Genomic DNA, 20,031 nt, shown 5'->3' with positions numbered 1-20,031 from the left:
TCTACCATACAGTCCAGATTTGCTTGGGATATTGTTTCTCAAATGCACACATGCAGTCTTGGCCATAAAAGACTGTAGCTCTTGCAAAGTTGCCATTGGCTTTGTGGTAGCTTTCCTGATCAATCTCCTTTTTGTTCGGTCACCCAGTTTGGAAGGACAGTCTGATCTAGGCAGGATTTTGGTGGTGCCACACACCTTCCACTTCTTAATTATCATCTTGACAGTGCTCCAAGGGGTATTCAAGGCCATTCATATATTTTTTATATCCATCTGCTGATCTGTGCCTTTCAACAACTTTGTCCTGGAGTTCTTTTGAGAGCTCCTTGGTGCTCATGATTGAGTCTTTGCTTTAAAATACACTAACCAGCTCAGGGAAACTACAGGAATTGCAGAATCATGTGAGTCATTACAATTGAACACAAGTGGTGTGATTTTGTGATTGAGTGTGATTTTGAAAGTGATTGCTTACACCTTACACCTAAAGTGGGGTGGACACTTATCACTTGGAAGTTGTGGGGCAGGATGTGTAGGTAAATTAAAAACAAATGCAGGAAAGAAGGGGGTGTAGACTTTGTATAGGCCCTATATACAGTTGATACAGAAAGAGAGAGAGGCTTAGCCTATATTTTAGTTGAGCATATTTCAAAGTATTATGTATTGAGATCTCAAAGCAATGACGAAGGACTAGAATATCTTCCTAGAACTGTAACAAAGTGTACTTAAAATGACACATATCGCAAAAGAAAGGCTTGTTCTAGCAAGAGACATCTTAGATATCTAGCAAGAGACAGCATAATTGTAAACAATAATGACACAGATTTGTTTGCTCATTTAAACAGACTGAGGAAACTAACTAATCAGAGTTAAATGCCATCCGCAGTATTGCCGCAGAAAGACATCTGAAAATCTTGAAACATTTCAAAATGTTTACATTCGGAGTCATGGGATGTGAAAAAATATAAATGCTTGTGCCCAGTAGTAATGAAACAAACTTTTTGAAGGTCAGTAGCCATAATGTGCTAAGAAAAAAATAACTTGCAGTATTCTAAAGTGACATTGCAGGGAACACAAGAGTGGGAAATAGAATTATAATCAGCTGATTTTCTGTTTGAGTATAAAACTGCAACTGATACATTTCATAGGACATGGTGGAAACAAACAAGGCCAGGTTTCAACTCCTCAGAGACACTGGGAAAATACACACAGTGTCAGTGGGCCATTATCATAAACAGATGGCAGTAACCAGAACTGAAAACATAAGTTCAGGTCAGGAAATGAAACACAACCAAATATGCCCACTCTCGGCATCCTACAAATGAGTGAAAAAATGAATACACGATTGAATAATTGAATATATATATTATAAATTGACTTTAGGAGCTGTATCCATTAATATCATTCCAAGCACAACTGGGGAGTAAGCCATATTTTTACACTTTCTTGTAAACCAACTGGAAAAGTGTGAATTTAGCCCTTTATGATGCACTGTATCCAGGTGCTTCACACACTTGCTCCGCACTGCCCTGTATCTTCCAACTGTCTCCTGATAAGCTGTTGTATTCAAAAAATAGCCAGTCAAGTCACTTCACGTCCTGTGGCCCACTGATTCAAGGGAAATTCCTCATGTGTGTCCAAGGTACTGAACAGATCACCTGTAACCCCTCTTGTCCAGTTGCTGCTGATTTGATCCCCCTCTCCCTCTAGAAACACTGTGATGGCTAAATCTGAAATGACAGAGAAACTATACTGGCACAGTACAAATTCAGTCACCAATTAAGCTTTTTTTATTTGTTTATAGAAGAGATTCCCTATTAATTTTTGCCTTACCCACCATATACAAGACTAATTAAAAAACAACAATATACAAACATATATCCGGGAAGTGTATTAAATGCCTTCCTCCTCAAGCTTCATAGACACAGAATATGGACATACAGTACATACATGCTTACTCATGCTGGTATGTAATTCCTTTGATTTGGCAAAGATGAACATCACTGAACATCTAAAATTTCCCAAGCATATTGATCATTTGTGGCTACTAAGAACTACGTGTGTGTTCTGTCAAAGCTAGCATATCAGATAGTCATTAATATGCCTATATTGGGGCTTGTTACGGTGGTTTGATTTTGAATATACACAATGATTCAGAACCACCGAAGCAAGGGCGTGTTGCTAGACATCTGCTTACTTCTGCACGTCAGAAGGGGTTTCAATCCCTGGCATTCCTCAGGTCACAGGGTATCCCAGTCCTCACACTGCAGCCTTCCACGATCACAGAGTTGTTTCTCCTCTAAGAAGGCAAAACATCTGACAGACAGCTTGCCCCGAAACAGTCTGAGCCTCCCCGGAGTGCTTTCAAAGCCAGGTCGCTAATTATGTTTACAAAGGGGCACATACATACACTGCTTTCTCCTCATTTTTCTTCATTATGTGTAATTAGAGGCTTCCCTTCTCTCTCCAGATATCATCTCTCCATTTCACTTTTAACATTGCCTGGGTAAGGTTTGTTTTTTTGTGATTTCTCTGTAATTTTGTCAAATAATAAAATAAAAATGTAATAATCACACTCACAAATACAACTTTACATGCCTCTATATAACTGTTCTCTCTTGCTTTACCTTCATGTCTCCTGAACAGTATTTCATTACACAATATATAACATAATATATTATTATGAATGATAAAGTGTCACAAGTCTATAGTGGTCTCATTAATTTGTTTCTCGTGATCTGTGTGAGGAGTTGGTGTGATGTCACTTTCAGTGTGAGATGTTAGACACTTTATCATTAAAAAGTGGAGCTCCTGAATGTGATAGAGACCATTCACTTAATACTAATAAGGAAATACGTTAGAATTAGTTAGTGTTTTGGTTTTGCATTGTAACGCTACCAAGACAGTATAAATATTTATAGTTGTACCTGAATGTATTCACATCCCGAAAAATGGTGAGGAATTTCATGTCATGTTAATTAAAATATCCTTTTTTACTTTTTGGAGTTTTTTTGAGCTCTCATTCAGCCTAGAAAAACCTAAAGATGCTAGTCAGTTAGGACTGAATTGAACAATATGTGGTGTTTACACTTTTTACGGTGGACTTTAATGCCTAGATGTGATAGGTCCAGTGTGCAAGGACTTAAAAATGCTAATTTTTGCTGCCATAACCTTTTGGTTGCAGCTTTTGATATATGCTTTAGACTGCTATCTGGAGCTAATATTTTATGTACAGTATAAAGGTATATGTGCACAAAACCATTGAAATTATTCAACTTTTTTTCTCCAAATCAGTTTAAACTATGCTATTGTTGTTGGTAAAATTCTGCTAAAACCTATACAGTTGATTTTTGTACATTTTAAAATAAAATTTTAAGTCACTTGCAAATGGTCCATGCAACAGATATATCTAATTGAAAAGGAATTGAAACTAAGAGATTATGTAGAAGAACAATAGTACATCTGCCTTTTACATTGTTAATAGCAGCTTCATTCACGAGAAAGCTATAATCCAGGCAATTGTGGTTATAAACATCACTCCACCCATTTCTTTGGTGCTGATACTGTCTTACCACAGATTTTGCTGATAACAGCTACTAGCGATCAGATGCCATGCAAAGTTAAAAGGAAAGTGTTGCAATTTTCAACTCCTTCAGGCCTTCCTTTCATTTTACAAAGTGCACAGTCAGGCTTTTACTTTTCTTCTTAAATATTAAACCATTGTGTAGTGTCTGACACTTTTGGGGTTGACTGGAACTGTAGTAATGAAAAAATGTTGTTGTTGTTAGTGTGCTTTTAATGCATTACTAATATACATATACAAAACCAAACAGCTTTTCTAAAGATTTAAAACAATCAATGCATGTTCGATGGCCCCATCACCCTATTATTGTATTTATTGTAGGCTCTGCTGTAGCCTACATGGCAGTCCCTGGAATAAAATAATCATGTAAAATAATAGCAACAATAAGAACATAAGAACATAAGAAAGTTTACAAACGAGAGGGGGCCATTCGACCCATCGTGCTCGTTTGGTGTTCATTAATATCTAAGTGATCCAAGGATCCTATACAGACTATTTTTAAATGTTCCCAAACTTTCAGCTTCAACCACATCGCTGGGGAGTTTATTCCAGATTGTGACTACTCTCTGTGTAAAGAAGTGTCTCCTGTTTTCCGTTTTGAATGCCTTGAAGCCCAATTTCCATTTGTGTCCCCGGGTGCGTGTGTCCCTGCTGATCTGGAAAAGCTCCTCTGGTTTGATGTGGTCGATGCCTTTCATGATTTTGAAGACTTGGATCAAGTCCCCACGTAGTCTCCTCTGTTCCAGGGTGAAAAGGTTCAGTTCCCTCAGTCTCTCCGAGTAGGACTTTCCCTTCAGACCTGGAATAAGTCTGGTTGCTCTCCTCTGAACTGCCTCTAAAGCAGCAATATCCTTCTTGAAGTGTGGTGCCCAGAACTGTACACAGTATTCCAGATGAGGTCTAACTAGCGCATTGTCTTAACATTACTTCCCTTGTTTTAAATTCTACACTTTTAACAATATACCCTAGCATTCTGTTTGCCTTTTTTTATTGCTTCCCCACATTGCTTGGATGGAGAAAGTGAGGAGTCCACATAGACTCCTATGTCTTTCTCATGCGTTACTTCATCTAGATCTGTACCTCCCATAGTGTAATTATAGTGGACATTTTTGTTACCTGCATGTATTACCTTGCACTTGTCCACATTGAATTTCATTTGCCAGGTGTCAGCCCACAACTGAATATTATCTAAGTCCCTCTGAATAGCCTGTGCTGCCAAGATTGTATCTGCTGAGCCACCTATTTTAGTATCATCTGCAAATTTGACAAGTTTGCTAACTATCCCAGAGTCCAGATCATTAATATAGATTAGAAAAAGAAAAGGCCCTAGTACTGATCCCTGTGGAACTCCACTAACAACCTCACTCCAGTTAGAAGTGACTCCTCAGTCTTTGGTGTGGAACCTTATCAAAAGCTTTTTGGAAATCTAAGTATATCATATCATATGCTTTCACGTGATCTACAGCTGCAGTTGCATGTGCAAAAAAATTTAGTAAGTTAGTAAGACATGATCTGCCTCGTCTAAACCCATGTTGACTATCTCCAAGAATATGGTTTTCATTGAGATGCTCCTCTATTTTCTGTCTAATCATTTTTTCCAACATTTTACAGGTGATGCAGGCGAGACTGATTGGTCTGTAATTTCCTGGCTCAGTTTTGTCCCCTTTCTTGTGGATTGGTATGACATTTGCTGTCTTCCTGTCAGTGGGCACATCCCCTGTTCTAAGTGTCATTTAGAATAATCGAGTTAGCGGCCTATAAATAATTTCCCTCATTTCTTTAAGTACTGTTGGAAATATCTCATCTGGCCCAGGTGATTTGTTTGTTTTTAATTCTGTCCCTTTAATACCTCCTACTCATTTATCCTGATCTCTCTTAGGGTTTGACTGGACTGATTGTCAACCTGTGGCATGTCATCTGTTTTTTCTTTTAAAAAACCTCTGTGAAATACTCATTTAGAATATTTGCCACATCTTGTTCGTTTTCCAAGATACCTCCATTTTTGCCCTTTATCTGTTTCACCTCTGCCTTTATTGACCGCTTGCTGTTGTAATATTGAAAAAAGCTCTTTGCATTGGTTTTAGCTCCAAGAGCTATGTTTCTTTCTATTTCCCTCTTTGCTTTCCTGATCCCTTTCTTAAGATCTCTTTGTAGCTCAACATATTCTATGTATTTTGTTTCGTCACCTTCCCTTTTGTATGCGCTATACAACATTTTCTTCCTCTTTATATTTTTTTGCATACCTCTATTAAACCATTTTGGCCAGTGTTTTTTGTTCCTCAATTTGCTAAGTTTTGGTACAAATTGCTCCTGAGCCTCAAGTAGTATATTTTTAAAATATACCCATTCATTTTCAACTGACTCTGTATCCAGTGTGCTCCAGTCTACCTCTTCTAAGTGCCGTCTCATACCTTCAAGGTTTGCTTTTCTAAAATTGTAGACCATTGTTTTAGACTTGGACCTTGTTTTTTGAAAGAATGCCTCAAAGCTAACCATATTGTGATCACAATTTGCCATTGGTTCTCTAACTACTGTCCCCCTGACTCTATCTTGGTCATTTGAAAAGATCAAGTCAATACATGCGTTCTCTCTGGTTGGTTCCCTGACAAATTGAGTTAGAAAGCAGTCATTTACCATCTCAACCATTTCTATTTCTGCTTCTGTAGTCCCCACTGGGCTTTCCCAGTCTAAGTTTGGGAAATTGAAATCTCCCATTATAACAGCCACATCCTTGCTACATGCAGTCCTGATTACACTGTACAATGCAGCATCTTTCTGAATATCTGAGTTTGGTGACCTGTAACACACTCCTACCGCTAATCCTCCAGATCTCTTGTACAAAAGTTTCACCCACAAAGATTCTGTTCTGTTATTGGGATCTAATACAAGTTCTACTGCCTCAATGTCATTTTTCACATATAATGCTACCCCATCCCCTCTTCGATTTTGCCTGTCTCTCCAAAACTGTGTGTATCCTTCCAACTTGTATTCATCCCCATCATTTTCATAAACTTTTTATGACTACAAACTGATGGTTCTTCCTGAAAAATAGGGTGATGGGGCCATCGAACGTGCATAAAATGTTGTTTTTAATTATTTCTGTGACTATTCAGAATTTCCCCATTGACCTCCACCAAAGCAGCTCCAGAGTTAGCACCCACGTGATGTCTCAGCATATTTCTTGATTTTTGAATTCTAGTATAGACTGAGCTGGACATGAAAAACTCACTCCACAGAATATGTTTCTACTCATAGAATAAACTGAGAAATTATGTTTTTTCTGTGGAGATCACGTGTATTTTCAGTTTTAAGGAAAGCGTTTGGGTGATCTTAAAACAAATATTTGACAACATTTCAAATTATGACTTGGTTAAGATGACTGGCAGGATTTTCTGGTGTGATTTAATATATCAAGTATTGCATGAAAATGTGCTACTGTTAGTGATTTAAATATATACACTATATTTTGCTTTTACTCAGACATTATTTGCAATCACATCTCATCAAGCTTAGTATAATTTTAGGACATTATTGTCACATCCATAATGCCAGTCACATTCATAACGCTACTTTGGGCAACTATTATTATAAACAGTAAACTTTTTTATCTCATAAGTTTAACAAAGTTAGCTTTGCAGAGACAGTTTGAAAAAAAAATATTGTAATATACAACTTTTAGAAAAACTTTTCCAAGAAAATGTTATGGATGTGACATCCAATTTGCATTATTTATAAACACCATTATTTTAAACTGCTATAACATTCTCCTTTTATCAGAAAGATGTAGTATAATTATCTTTCTATTACATACCCATTGAGTTCAAACTGGGCATATTTTATTCACTTCCTTTTCTCGAACATCTTCAGTCTGACAAATGGTTATTAATAGAGACGGCAGTGTTCCAAACAACAAAGGAAATAAAAAAAAACACACCTTATATATGATTCATGTGGTAAATAGTTGGTGAAGAAATCATCTCCACCTTGTTCCTAAGCCTCACCAGAATAACAATTGCACAACAAACAGTCTTGCCATGCACAGATCTCCACATCTTACTGTACTGTTCTATGAAGGCTTTGCAAATCTCCTGTAGTGCTACATGTTGGTCACATGAGGATTATGATGGTGAGGAGAAGATAAGCTAAAGAGCCCAACTAGCCCAAATGTCCTTTATCTGAGAGGGGATTTTTTTGTTCATCCTCTGCTGCTTAAAAGAAAGCGACCTTTGTACAGCTCCTGGCTAATAAGGGTCTCCCCTAATGAGACAACGTGACCAAAATACGAGATGGACCTAGAGCTTTTGAGCCTCAGAGCCTGATATTCACTGTGTAAGACTGATTGTGAACACTGCAAGCCTCAGTGGTCATCTGACCAAACATTAATAACAACAAGAACCCTGGGAAGATCCCACCAATCCGTGGTCTGCAGTACCTGTGACCCATGACACAATCATGACAAATGCTGTCAGTGTTCCTGAAAGCAGAGGGTGAGGAAACTGGACGAGACACAGCTGATTTCACTCCTATCCTTTCCCCAGTGACACAAAACTGAGCACCGCCCCTTGGGAGCTCCCACCAGTGTGTCTTAGTGGCACAGGCTGAATTTGGCTGCATGTCCAATGCTGCGTGTCCAATGCTGTGAAATCAGTTGCATTACTTTCCTGCCCAGATTCAGACTAACTTATTTGTAATGCAGGATTTGTTTGTTTATTTTGTGAAAGTTTTAACCCAGAGTAAGCAAAGGTGATATACAGTATATGTCTCATATAAGTTGAAATACTATATTTTTTTGTTAAGGCTATTCAAAGTTTGTGACATTTAGCTCATGCTGGGTCCTTAAGGGTTCAGAACTGCTGCAAAAAACAAAACGCCCACACAAAAATGAATAAAGTGATCAAAACAAAATATATTTATCCAAAAATAAAACAAAATAAAACAAAAAGGAAACACAAATTTCACAGGGCTCTCAAATGGGCCTATACTGTACTTGGAACAGCATTTATTGTACTGAAGGAGCCACTCAGTAGACCAGGTTATCTTGCCATTGGAGGCTGATGGTGTTAGAAAAATGTACCTTCATCGTTCAACTCCTCCAGTGCCCGCCAGGTTTCTGCCCGTACATGTCTATTACACTTCCCAGGAGACATGCAGTCCGGCCAGTGTATCAGGTAAAGATCTGAAACACAGAAACGAGTTCACTCCATTTAATTCACAGGAGAAGAGAGTGTATAAGCACATTACAAACATATGTAATTGCAGATAATATATATTTAGGGCATTCACTCAAACAAAATAACTGATCTCCATGCAGAAGATCTAAAGCGAAACATATTTGCATACAGGCATTATTTCTTGATCGGTGCTGTCCATCCCAGGTACTGTATAGCCCTGATCTAACAGGTTTCTACAGTAGGTGTCTGTTAAATCATACGTTTATAAAGACTTATGGAAGCATTTCATTCTGATCAATGAAGCTGCTGTTTGGGTTAACTTAGAAGCTCAGCTCAGTAGGTTAATTGTGATGAGATTTAGCTTTACTTGCTTGACTGAGGTCTGGCAGATCATCAAACCCCCCCTTTCAGGTAATGAGACAAAGGGCTGCTGCAGGGGCAGTAACAGGGGAGGAAGTGGGATGACAAGCATGTAATAATGTTATTATAAACGTCAAAGATCATCTGGAACACCTAAATACTTTTCCAGACCCTCAAACAGTCAAGCTTTCCCTTAATTGAACATGTGACTTCCTTGATCAGTGAATAACTTGTTCCATCTTTGGGCAATCTGCAATTTAAGGAACTGGATTGTGGCTCTTGAGGATGAGGGCTGGGCACCAATTTTCTGCCTTCTTTCAATTATTTCTATTTCCTCAGTTGTGATGCATGTACAACTGTCCTGCTCTTTATTCTAGTTATAATAAACGATAAGCAGAGTTTATCTATGGGATGAGCAGTGAAGATGTTATTCTGTCTTTAGCTCTGAAATACAAATCGCCAAAAGGGAAGGGGGGAAATTAAGCACATATTGATGAATTACAAGCCCAAATCACCCATTTCCAAATTCAGGGCTCTGTACTGCTGTGTGGAGATCTCAATGCCAGGACTGGCAGAGAGATTCACTACATCACAGCACAGAGGGAGACACCCACATAGCAGGGAGCCCCTTTCTGTACTGCACACCAGTGACCTCCCAAACACACAGCCACAACAGTGTGGTCAACAAGAGCGGGAAGCAGGTACTGCATCACTGTAAAAGCCTAGGTATGACATTTTGCAGTTTTCCAATCAGTTGGCACATCCCCTGTGTCATGAGGAATATTTTTGTTAGTGGCCTAAAAATAATTTCTGTCATGTCTTTAAGTACAAGTAAAGTGGGGTAGCATTATATGTCAGAAATGACATTGAGGCAGAATAACTCATATTAGATCCTAGTTAGGAAACAGAATCTTTGTGGGTTAAACCCTTGAAGATCCAGAAGATAAAAGATCTGGAGGATTAGTTGTAGGAGTGTGTTACAGACCACCCAATTCAGATATTCAGAAAGATGTTGGATTATACAATGTAATCAGGACTGCATGTAGCAAGGATGTGGCTGTTACAATGGGGGATTTCAATTTCCCAAACATAGACTGGGAAAGCCCAGTTGGGTCTTCAGAAGCAGAAATAGAAATGGTTGAGATTGTAAATGACTACTTTTTACCTAAATTTGTCAGGGAACCAACCAGGGAGAGTGCATGCATGGATTTGATATTTTCAAATGACCAAGATAGAGTCAGAGGGACACTAGTTAGAGAACCAATGGCAAACTTGCGATCACAATATGGTTAGCTTTGAGACATACTTTCACAAAACAAGGACCAAGTCTAAAAACCTTGAAGGTATGAAGCGGCACTTAGAAGAGTTAGACTAGCTGGGGCACACAGGATACAGATTCAGTCTAATATGGATGGTTATATTTTAAGAATATACTACTTGAGTCTCAGGAGAAATCTGTACCAAAACTTTGCAAGTTGAGGACCAAAAAACATTGCCCAAAATGATTAAATAGAAGTATGCAAAAAATATAAAGAGAAACAAATTGTTGTATACAAAAGGGATGGAGATGAAACAAAATACAAAGAATGCTGGACTGCAAAGAGATCTTAAGAAAAGGATCAGGAAAGCAAAGAGGGAAATAGCTCTTGGAGCTAAAACGAATGCAAAGAACTATTTTCAATACTACAACAGCAAGAGGTCAATAAAGGAGGAAGTGAAACAGATAAAGGGCAAAAATTACTCTAAAGTGCAAAACATGCAAATAAAAAGATTACTAATTAAAACAAAACACCAGCAAACATAAAAAAAGTGTCTGCAGACTTGAAGTGTGTGCAATCTAACATATATGTCTGTAAACTTAAAAAAGTGTCTGCAACATTAAACAAGTGTTTGCAAACTAACAACAATATGTGTCTGCAACATAAAAAAGTGTCTACAAACTTAAGAAAGTTGCTGCAAACAACATTAACTTTTTCAGCAATTTGAGCTACAGTAGCTCATCTGTTGAATCGGACCACACGGGCCAGCCTTTGCTCCCCACGTGCATCAATGAGCCTTGGTCACCCATGACCCTGTCGCCGGTTCTGCACTTTTCCTTCCTTGGACCACTTTTGATAGGTACTGACCACTGCAGACCCAGTTGTCTAAGCTATCACAATTTGGCCCTTGTCAAAGTCGCTCAGATCCTTACGCTTGCCCATTTTTCCTGCTTCTAACACATCAACTTTGAGGACAAAATGTTCACTTGCTGCCTAATATATCCCACCCACTGACAGGTGCCATGATAACGAGAATATCAGTGTTATTCACTTCACCTGTCAGTGGTCATAATGTTATGGCTGATCAGTGTATAATAATAATAATAATTATTTTTATTTTCTGTATTATTATTTTTCCTTAAAGCTTTTGGCTCATCCCTGTTTGTTATATGAAAGACACATCTGTTTCAGCTTTTTTGTAGTGACACTATCCATTTGTGATACAGGGCCTCTGGAAAGAAGGATACTACCTGGGACTCATTAAAGGTTAATTTGCTTTCACAACTAGTTATTTGAAAGAGGCTTTTTGTAATTCCCATTATTATTCAACAAAATACTTCGTTTCAGGGTAAAAGTGCTACACAGTTTAATATATTGAGCCAGTATGGAGCCAAACACAACAGTTGTCAGACTGCAAGAACACAGTGATTTCCTCTCCTCATGCTGAATGTCCAATAAAGCACAAGGCCACAGGACACACCGTACTATAATAAGCACTGGGGCAGTTTAAAAATAAAAAGGTGCCAATGTTTTGTGAATCCATGATAGTTAAGAGTGCAAGACAAACATATCACATAGCAAAATCAAAGATATGCTGAGCAGTACAGATAAAAATTACACTCATATATTCACACCTATCAATGCAGCATCACCACAGTACATTATAGTGCCTTGCAAAAGTATTCACCCCCCTTGGCATTTTTCCTATTTTGTTGCCTTACAACCTGGAATTAAAATTGATTTTATGGGGGTTTGTATAATTTGATTTACACAACATGCCTACCAATTTGAAGATGCAAAATATTTTTTATAGTGAAACAAACAAAGACAAAAAGAAAACTTGAGCATGCATAACTATTCACCCCCCCAAAGTCAATACTTTGTAGAGCCACCTTTTGCAGCAATTACAGCTGCACGTCTTTTGGGGTACGTCTCTATAAGCTTGGCACATCTAGCCACTAGGATTTTTGCCCATTCTTCAAGGCAGAACTGCTCCAGCTCCTTCAAGTTGGATGGGTTCCGCTGGTGTACAGCAATCTTTAAGTCACACCACAGATTTGCAATTGGATTGAGGTCTGGGCTTTGACTAGGCCATTCCAAGACATTTAAATGTTTCCCCTTATACAACTTGAGTGTTGCTTTAGCAGTATGCTTAGGGTCATTGTCCTGCTGGAAGGTGAACCTCCGTCCCAGTCTCAAATCTCTGGAAGACTGAAACAGGTTTCCCTCAAGAATTTCCCTGTATTTAGTGCCATCCATCATTCATTCAATTCTGACCAGTTTCCTAGTCCCTGCCGACGAAAAACATCCCCACAGCATGATGTCTGTTCTTGGGGTGATGAGAGGTGTTGGGTTTGCGCTAGACAAACAACAGGGGCGTCGCAAGGGGGTAGGCATCCTAGGCATCCCCGCCGCACCCTCCCACCCCGCTCTCACAGGAGAAAACTCTGCGACACAACCCCCCCGCCACGAGAAAACTACGCTGCACCCCACCCCCGTGCATCACCATCAGGAATTATTTTGCTTGGGGCCCCCACATACCCTACAATCGCCTCTGCAGACAAAGATCAATTTTAGTTTAATCTGACCAGAGTACCTTCTTCCATATCTTTGTGGACTCTCCCACATGCCCTTTGGTGAACAGCAAACATTTTTTTCTTATTTTTCTTTAAGCAATGGCTTTTTTCTGGCCACTATTCCATAAAGCCCAGCTCTGTGGAGTGTATGGCTTAAAGTGGTCCTGTGGACAGATACTCCAATCTCCGCTGTGGAGCTTTGCAGTTCCTTCAGGGTTATCTTTGGTCTCTTTGTTGCCTCTCTGATTAATGCCTTCCTTGCCTGGTTCGTGAGTTTTGGTGGGCGGCCCTCTCTTGGCAGGTTTGTTGAGGTGCCATATTTCAATTTTTTAATAATGGATTTAATGGTGCTCCGTGTGATGTTCAAAATTTTGGATATTTTTTTATAACCCAACCCTGATCTGTACTTCTCCACAACTTTGTCCCTGACCTGTTTGGAGTGCTCCTTGGTCTTCGTGGTGCCGCTTGCTTGCTTGGTGGCGCCGCTTGCTTGCTTGCTTGGTGGTGCCACTTGCTTGGTGGTGGTGCCGCTTGCTTGCTTGCTTGCTTGCTTGCTTGCTTGCTTGCTTGCTTGGTGGTGGTGGTGGTGGTGGTGCCGCTCGCTTGCTTGCTTGCTTGGTGGTGTTGCAGACTCTGGGGCATTTCAGAACAGGTGTGTATATATACGGAGATCATGTGACAGATCATGTGACACTTAGATTGCACACAGGTGGACTTTAACTAATTATGTGACTTCTGAAGGTAATTGGTTGCACCAGATCTTACTTAAAGGCTTCATAGCAAAGAGGGTGAATACATATGCACGCACCACTTTTCCATTTTTTTTTTTCGAATTTTTTAAAACAAGTTATTTTTTTCATTTCACTTCACCAATTTGGACTATTTTGTGTATGTCCATTACATGAAATCCAAATAAAAATCCAATTAATTTACAGGTTGTAATGCAACAAAATAGGAAAAATGCCAAGGGGGGTGAATACTTTCGCAAAGCACTATATATTGTATATCATATATTGTGAAACACCTGTCTTCACTTTTATCGAGGAGGTTTGCATTCGGGATGTGTCCAGACTCGATAGCACTGTACAGTCTAGACTGATACCAGATGTACACATCCTGATTTGGGCTTCAAAGGTTTTGTTGTAGCTTTTTCCAAGTGTTATCACTCTATGTAGAAAACAGATTGGAATATATGTAACCTTATTAGCACCACTGCTGAACTCACAGATGAAAGACTGGCTTTTCCTTGCAGGTTCAGTTATGACACATTTTAATGAATTACATCAGCAGTGTTACATAGACACTTAGCCTTTTTGTCCTGGTGGGCTTTCCATAAATAAAAACAAAATTATACTAATATAAGATGCACATTTTAAGAGATGTGAATTCCAAACTATACACCTCATGGTGAAAAAATCTAGCTTTACAGTATACCCCAGCAATCCCAAGCTGCGAGGCAGAAAAAGAACAGCACTGCCAGTTTATCTGTACCCAACAGCTGGCCTCCTGCTTTCCTGTGAAGTCTAGCCCAACTCAGGGGTGACCTTTAACTCTCTGATTTATGCCTTCGGAAAAGAAGACATTGTTTACGCAGCACAGGGAATGATCGACACAACAGCAATAGCTGGGAGATGTTTTTATTTTTTTAACCTTCTTGTTTTGTTTTGTTTCTCAGCTCCATTGTGAGCCATCAGGTTTTTCTATTTTATTATTTCAACATGTTCCCTTATCGCACAACTATATCACATCCCAGACAAAATAGGCTCAGCCTCCTTGTCCCAGTCTGGTTGCAAGCCTGACCAGGACAATGCCATGGACTTTGCAGCTGAAAGTGCATAAGAGATGGAAACTTTGTAAATAGTGCCATTTGTTGTGCCATTTAGTAATCAGTTTGGGATTACTAAAAAATAAAAAATATCAATAATAAAAGGGCTGTACTTATTCACCAGTGTAACAGACAGACTCTTAAAAAGGGTGTTTTTACAGCTGCAGAGGCCTTTTGTGGAAAAATCTGCTTCCTAATTTTTCCTCTTTGCTCACATCACTTCCTGACCTCTGACATGCAGTCATACCTATACTTGGCTACAAAGACGTCTTGCTTGTTTTATTGGGGCGTTTTTCTTTTTTAAGTGTTTGTTTGGCTAATGCTAAGTAATGTTTTTCTTTTGTTTGTTTTTTTAATACACTGCATCTTTTTTGTTTTGCTTACAAATACCTTTCCTGATTAAATAAAATAATACATGACATGACATGACATTTCAGAGCTGATCACAAGACAGTGTGCAGGGAAAGTAATTTAGAGTCACACCAAGCACAAATGGCAATTAAAGAAGGCAGTGTGTAACAGGGAAATACTTCCTCACCACTATCCCTAAGCTGACAGGAGCCTTTTCAATATGTTTTGCTTTAAGAGTTTCTTAAGAGAATCATGCCGAGGACATGTAATGTTTGAGCAACAAATTACATAATAGTAGATACGTCCTTTAATATGTCCTTTAACATAACAGTTGCAGTGCATGGACCGAACGGTCTTTGTATCACTAATAAGATTAAAAGATTTTTACATTTCATATCAGTTCTAATTATTTCACTGATGCTCATATCTGACAGAAGGTACTTTTTTCCCTTTCCTTCAAGAATCACAAAGGGAAATTACTGAGCAATGAGGTTTCGTTTAATTTCCTCCCAAAGAAATGTGTTCAGGATGCAAGATATTCACTGGGAAAAGCAAAACAACGAAACCCAATGGCAGGAGGAACACTTGTCCCTCCTCACGTGGACACCCATGTTTTCCTGTTCCTCACACTGTTTTCTCTTGCAGGGAGGGGTTGAAATGCTGACTAAACTCAGATGGCAGATCTCTTTGTGTTTTAACGCTGAACTGACTCAACTTTTCAGCCTCCATTTATAGTCTATATCCCTCAAATCAGCTACATCATTCTGAAGCTTGATGTATTTAGAAAGCTGACAGCTGGAGATAGTGAGAGATAATCCAGTTGGCTGCTGCATTGGTGAACCACTATCTTGACCAGAAATCATGATGCTGTTGGACTGGAAATTAAGAGGGGGCAACGTTACATAGGAGGTGCTGCCTTTCAGATAAGACCCTCAACCACAGCCCACCACACACTAATCTATGTCTTCAACACTACACAATGAGTTGCAGGGGTCTGGTCCATGCAGTTGAGGTGGACTCTCTGGGCTTCCACAAAAAAAAAAAAAGTAAAAGTAAAGGAAACTCTAGGATCAATTAGCGACTGAAATTAAAATGGCCTGCTCTGATGGGAAACTTTTCTTATGGTCTTGTATTCAGATTCCATGGCACTTTCTTGTAAATGGAGGATTTGTAAGGCAGATTTCATGGCCAGACCATAAAAGTAAAAAATTCGGCCTGCCTAAGATCCCCCAACCTAACTGAGAAGTCCTTTAATGACTCTGGGTACTGATTCTTGTTTATGATCGTTTGACCAGCTTGGGAATTGTTAGGAAGAAATTTGGGACATTTAAATCAACTTTAAATGTAATGCATTACCTCGCTTCAACATTGAGCATTGCTACTTAATTACAACACAGTTAACCAATAGCTTATAACATATTGGTACAGACAAGTCTTCATTTGTATTACTTCGTTGATGTGTTCAGTGATCATTAGCTTTGCATTCATTGCTTCTCTTCTGTTAAGTAATAGTAAATCAAATATAAAACCTAGAGTGCACATTCTGTCCCGATTGCTTCAGTAAGGCTGATCAGCTGTTCATTCTGTATGATTGGCAGCAGGAATAGTGAGTGGTAAGTCACTATTACCAGTTTGCTCCTCACACACATTTTCACCTCAGCAATGTTTAATTTACTGTAATTTGTTTGTATATGAGGACAACTTTAAAATCTTGTCCTGTCTCTAAGTGTCGACAGGGACGATGGTGTTGAGAGGGCAACAATGGGGGGCTGCTGTGCACCCAGTCGGGCTTGAAAGGTGGGCAGACAAAGCATGTTCTGTGTCTTACCCAGGTACTCGACCCCCAGTCTCCGGCAGGAGTCCAGGCATGCCTGTTTGGTCATCTCGTGGCCATAATCTGCTGGCCATAGCTTGCTGGTGATCCAGAGTTCCTCTCTCGGCACCCCGCTCTCCTTGATGGCCTGCGCCAGTTGGGATTCACAGCCATATCTCTTGGCCGTGTCGATGTGACGGATGCCACACTCCCGGAGAGCGTACGTCACTGCACAGTGGGAGTAGCCTCCGCGATGAGATGTACCTGAAACACACACCGAGAGTCAGATTTTCAAAAGCTGGTGAATTATTTGGAACAAGTAAGACCAGTTGTTTGAATTCAGTTGATTATATTTTCCCATTTTTCAAATTAAGATTATTTATCATAAACTAAGCTGTATGTTCCAGCAGCTATAGGAAACCTATGTTCTGCCCCCAATCATTTGTATTGTAGAAAATCAAGCCCACAGACTCTTACAGCAAAAGGTTAACCAGATGTGACGAAGTGGTAAAAACATGCTAGTGCTCATGACAATTATTTGTCATGTAAATGATTATTGGTCCTTCAAAGTAAGGCAACGACATATTTCTTGCACTGTAAACCAACAAACCACTGTAAACTTTTCTAAACAGTGTTAATTTGGTCAGAAAGGAAACTGTATTTAACACTGCATTTAATTTTTTTTTTTCAATGATAATTAGTGTGAAACAGTGGCAGCCGTGGTCAGTAGCTTCTCTGCACATCCTCAGTGCTTTCTGTGCAGGTTTTTGCTGAAACTGCATCAGGTTCATTAAGGATACTGCCAACTATGGTCTACAGCCAGACAATTGAGCAATTAGCACAGAAAGAGAAGTGGCCCCCGAAGACTGTGCTGTGCCTCCAAGGCCCTGCCCAGCACAGAAAGAGTGCGAGGCAGAGAGAGAGAGGGGTTTTTAGGGTATGAGCTGATTGTGAGCCCTCACACAGTGACCGTTGGTTTTGAATTACCAAGCATCCCTCAGTCCCCAGACATACTTCAGAATAGACAATATTGCATGCATTGATGCTAATCTGTTGTAAGAACTGCCAATTTTGCATAAAAATTTTAGTATCGTAGTGTGTAAGGGGGGCATCCCCCTTGTCAAGTACTACTTACAGTGTTATAATGCAAATCGTACATGACTGGTCCTGTTGGGGACCAGTTCCTCTTGCATATCAGCATAGGAATACACTGTATGCAACAGGAGTACTAGGGCACTGTACATTAAGTCCCTACCATGTGTTTATGTAGTTGTATGATTGGTTAATGGGGATTAATCATGTAGGGTGAACATGTGGGGAAAGTTAGGCGCTATACCCCAGTGCTGTTCATGATAATAATACCACAAGACACGTTCATAAACCTTTGTTGAAGGTGGAACCGTGATGGAGACAAGTTATCAGGGAGCTTCCAATGAAGGAAAGTGTAAATGTCACTTATATTACAGCATTCTATTGTGTGTCCCCTCCGTGGAAGGGCTCCAATATGCAGAGTTGGGGCTGATTCCTTTTGTTCGATTTCCGTTCCACCTCAATTCCTTCCAGGCAGCTACTATTCCAATTCTCTAACCCTGATATTTTTTTTTAATTTCAATGACAATTTCAATTCTTAACACTGCAGGGACTCACAATCTATGTGCCTGGTTTTCCTTATTCATTTCTTTAGTGTCATTTACTTTATGAGCAATTTCACAAAGTATTATTTCAGACCAACATGTTTTCATTTTTATGTTTGATGTTTTGAAATGCTTAGGCTTGCTTTGTTACCAAATTGTCTACTCTTTTATTAGGACTTGCTGACATGTGGACAATGTCAGTCTTCTGCCCTCTGAGCCAATGCGACAAGTAACGGCATACTAGGCATTCCAGCATGGGCATACCAACTGAACAAAAAAGATCACACCTGCACAAATAAAACCTGGAACTTCACTTTCCAATGCACACACCTGTGGAAATCCTGAAGTACTGAAATAGAATATGTCCATGGATTATACAGGTCCTTGCTCTGTATTTGTTCAGCTATATTAATTTTGTTTTCTGGAACAGGTCCACCTTTAGATATTCAACCATGATTATGTTTTTTTTATTTTTTATATATATAACACAAACAACCTCCCAAAAATATGAAACAAACAAAATATTACCATTGAATATACTACCGAAAGATTCAGCCAAAGCCTATCTTGTTTACACAACAAGTTATATAACAGCCAATTGATTCTCAGAGCCTAAAAACTTCTAATGAGCCCTCGGAGGCACCAAAGAAAGGGAAGCCCTCAACTATTCTTTTCCTCCTGTGGCCACAAAGACATCTCCAATTACAGCATAAAAGCAATTCATTCAGCGCTCATGGACTTGAACACAGAGGCTTTGCATGTCTAATGACTGTTACCGTGAATACTAAGACAAAAAACTGCTCCCACTGCTATGCATGCTCATTTAGAAATGGTGAATTGGGGGTTTGACAAATATGGTAAATCGTTTGCATCTTATAAATCAAGTGACTTACTTTAAAATATGTAAGTATGCAATCAGGTTAATACATGAGGGGAGGCAATTTTGCCTTTTGTATGCTTATGGGGAACTTAATAATGCAGGAAGTCCATCAAGGATGCTCTTTGTTGCCACCAGTGACTCAGCATCTACAATGTTACTTGTCAGGTTATTCTAAATACCCACACAAATTTGTATAAAGGCAACTTGTAGTGTATAAAAGGTTAAACTAAAATATTTATTTTTAAAAGATGCATTAGTAAGTATGCAGTCTGCTATTGGGCAATCATTCTAACAGGGGTGACACTTTATTTCCTACCTATTTGTTATTCATGTGATCAGATGGTGACAACTGGTATGTTGTATGTATATACACATATATGTATAAAGCTGTAGACCTCATAAAAATGGAAGCTGTGAATCCTATACACTACGCCCTGCTTAGGTCCATTTGTAGTTGTTCTCTCTTTTCCTCTGTTCAATACACAACACACAATTGTTCTTAGTAGTGTAATTAATTCACTCTCATTGATGCCCCCTTTTCTAGGTCGTGTGCGTGCTCTTTATGAAAAGCTCTGGATCTTTCTC

The 20,031-nt window shown here is 39.2% G+C and overlaps 1 protein-coding gene across 1 annotated transcript in view; it reads right to left on the bottom strand.

Annotated features, from left to right (window-relative positions):
- The window catches only part of LOC136714401 (uncharacterized oxidoreductase ZK1290.5), an 85,346-nt gene that overhangs the window by 29,643 nt on the left and 35,672 nt on the right, over nt 1-20,031 (bottom strand). Inside the window, exons 2-3 of the mRNA XM_066691895.1 lie at nt 16,948-17,196; nt 8,652-8,753 (exon numbers count right to left, since the gene is read on the bottom strand). Coding sequence (XP_066547992.1) covers nt 8,652-8,753; nt 16,948-17,196 — 351 coding nt within the window. The remainder of the gene's footprint in view (nt 1-8,651; nt 8,754-16,947; nt 17,197-20,031) is intronic.

The sequence above is a fragment of the Amia ocellicauda genome, chromosome 19, assembly GCF_036373705.1.
Source record: "Amia ocellicauda isolate fAmiCal2 chromosome 19, fAmiCal2.hap1, whole genome shotgun sequence".
Classification (NCBI taxonomy): Eukaryota; Metazoa; Chordata; class Actinopteri; order Amiiformes; family Amiidae; genus Amia; species Amia ocellicauda.
This window is presented reverse-complemented; position numbering and strand designations above follow the sequence as displayed.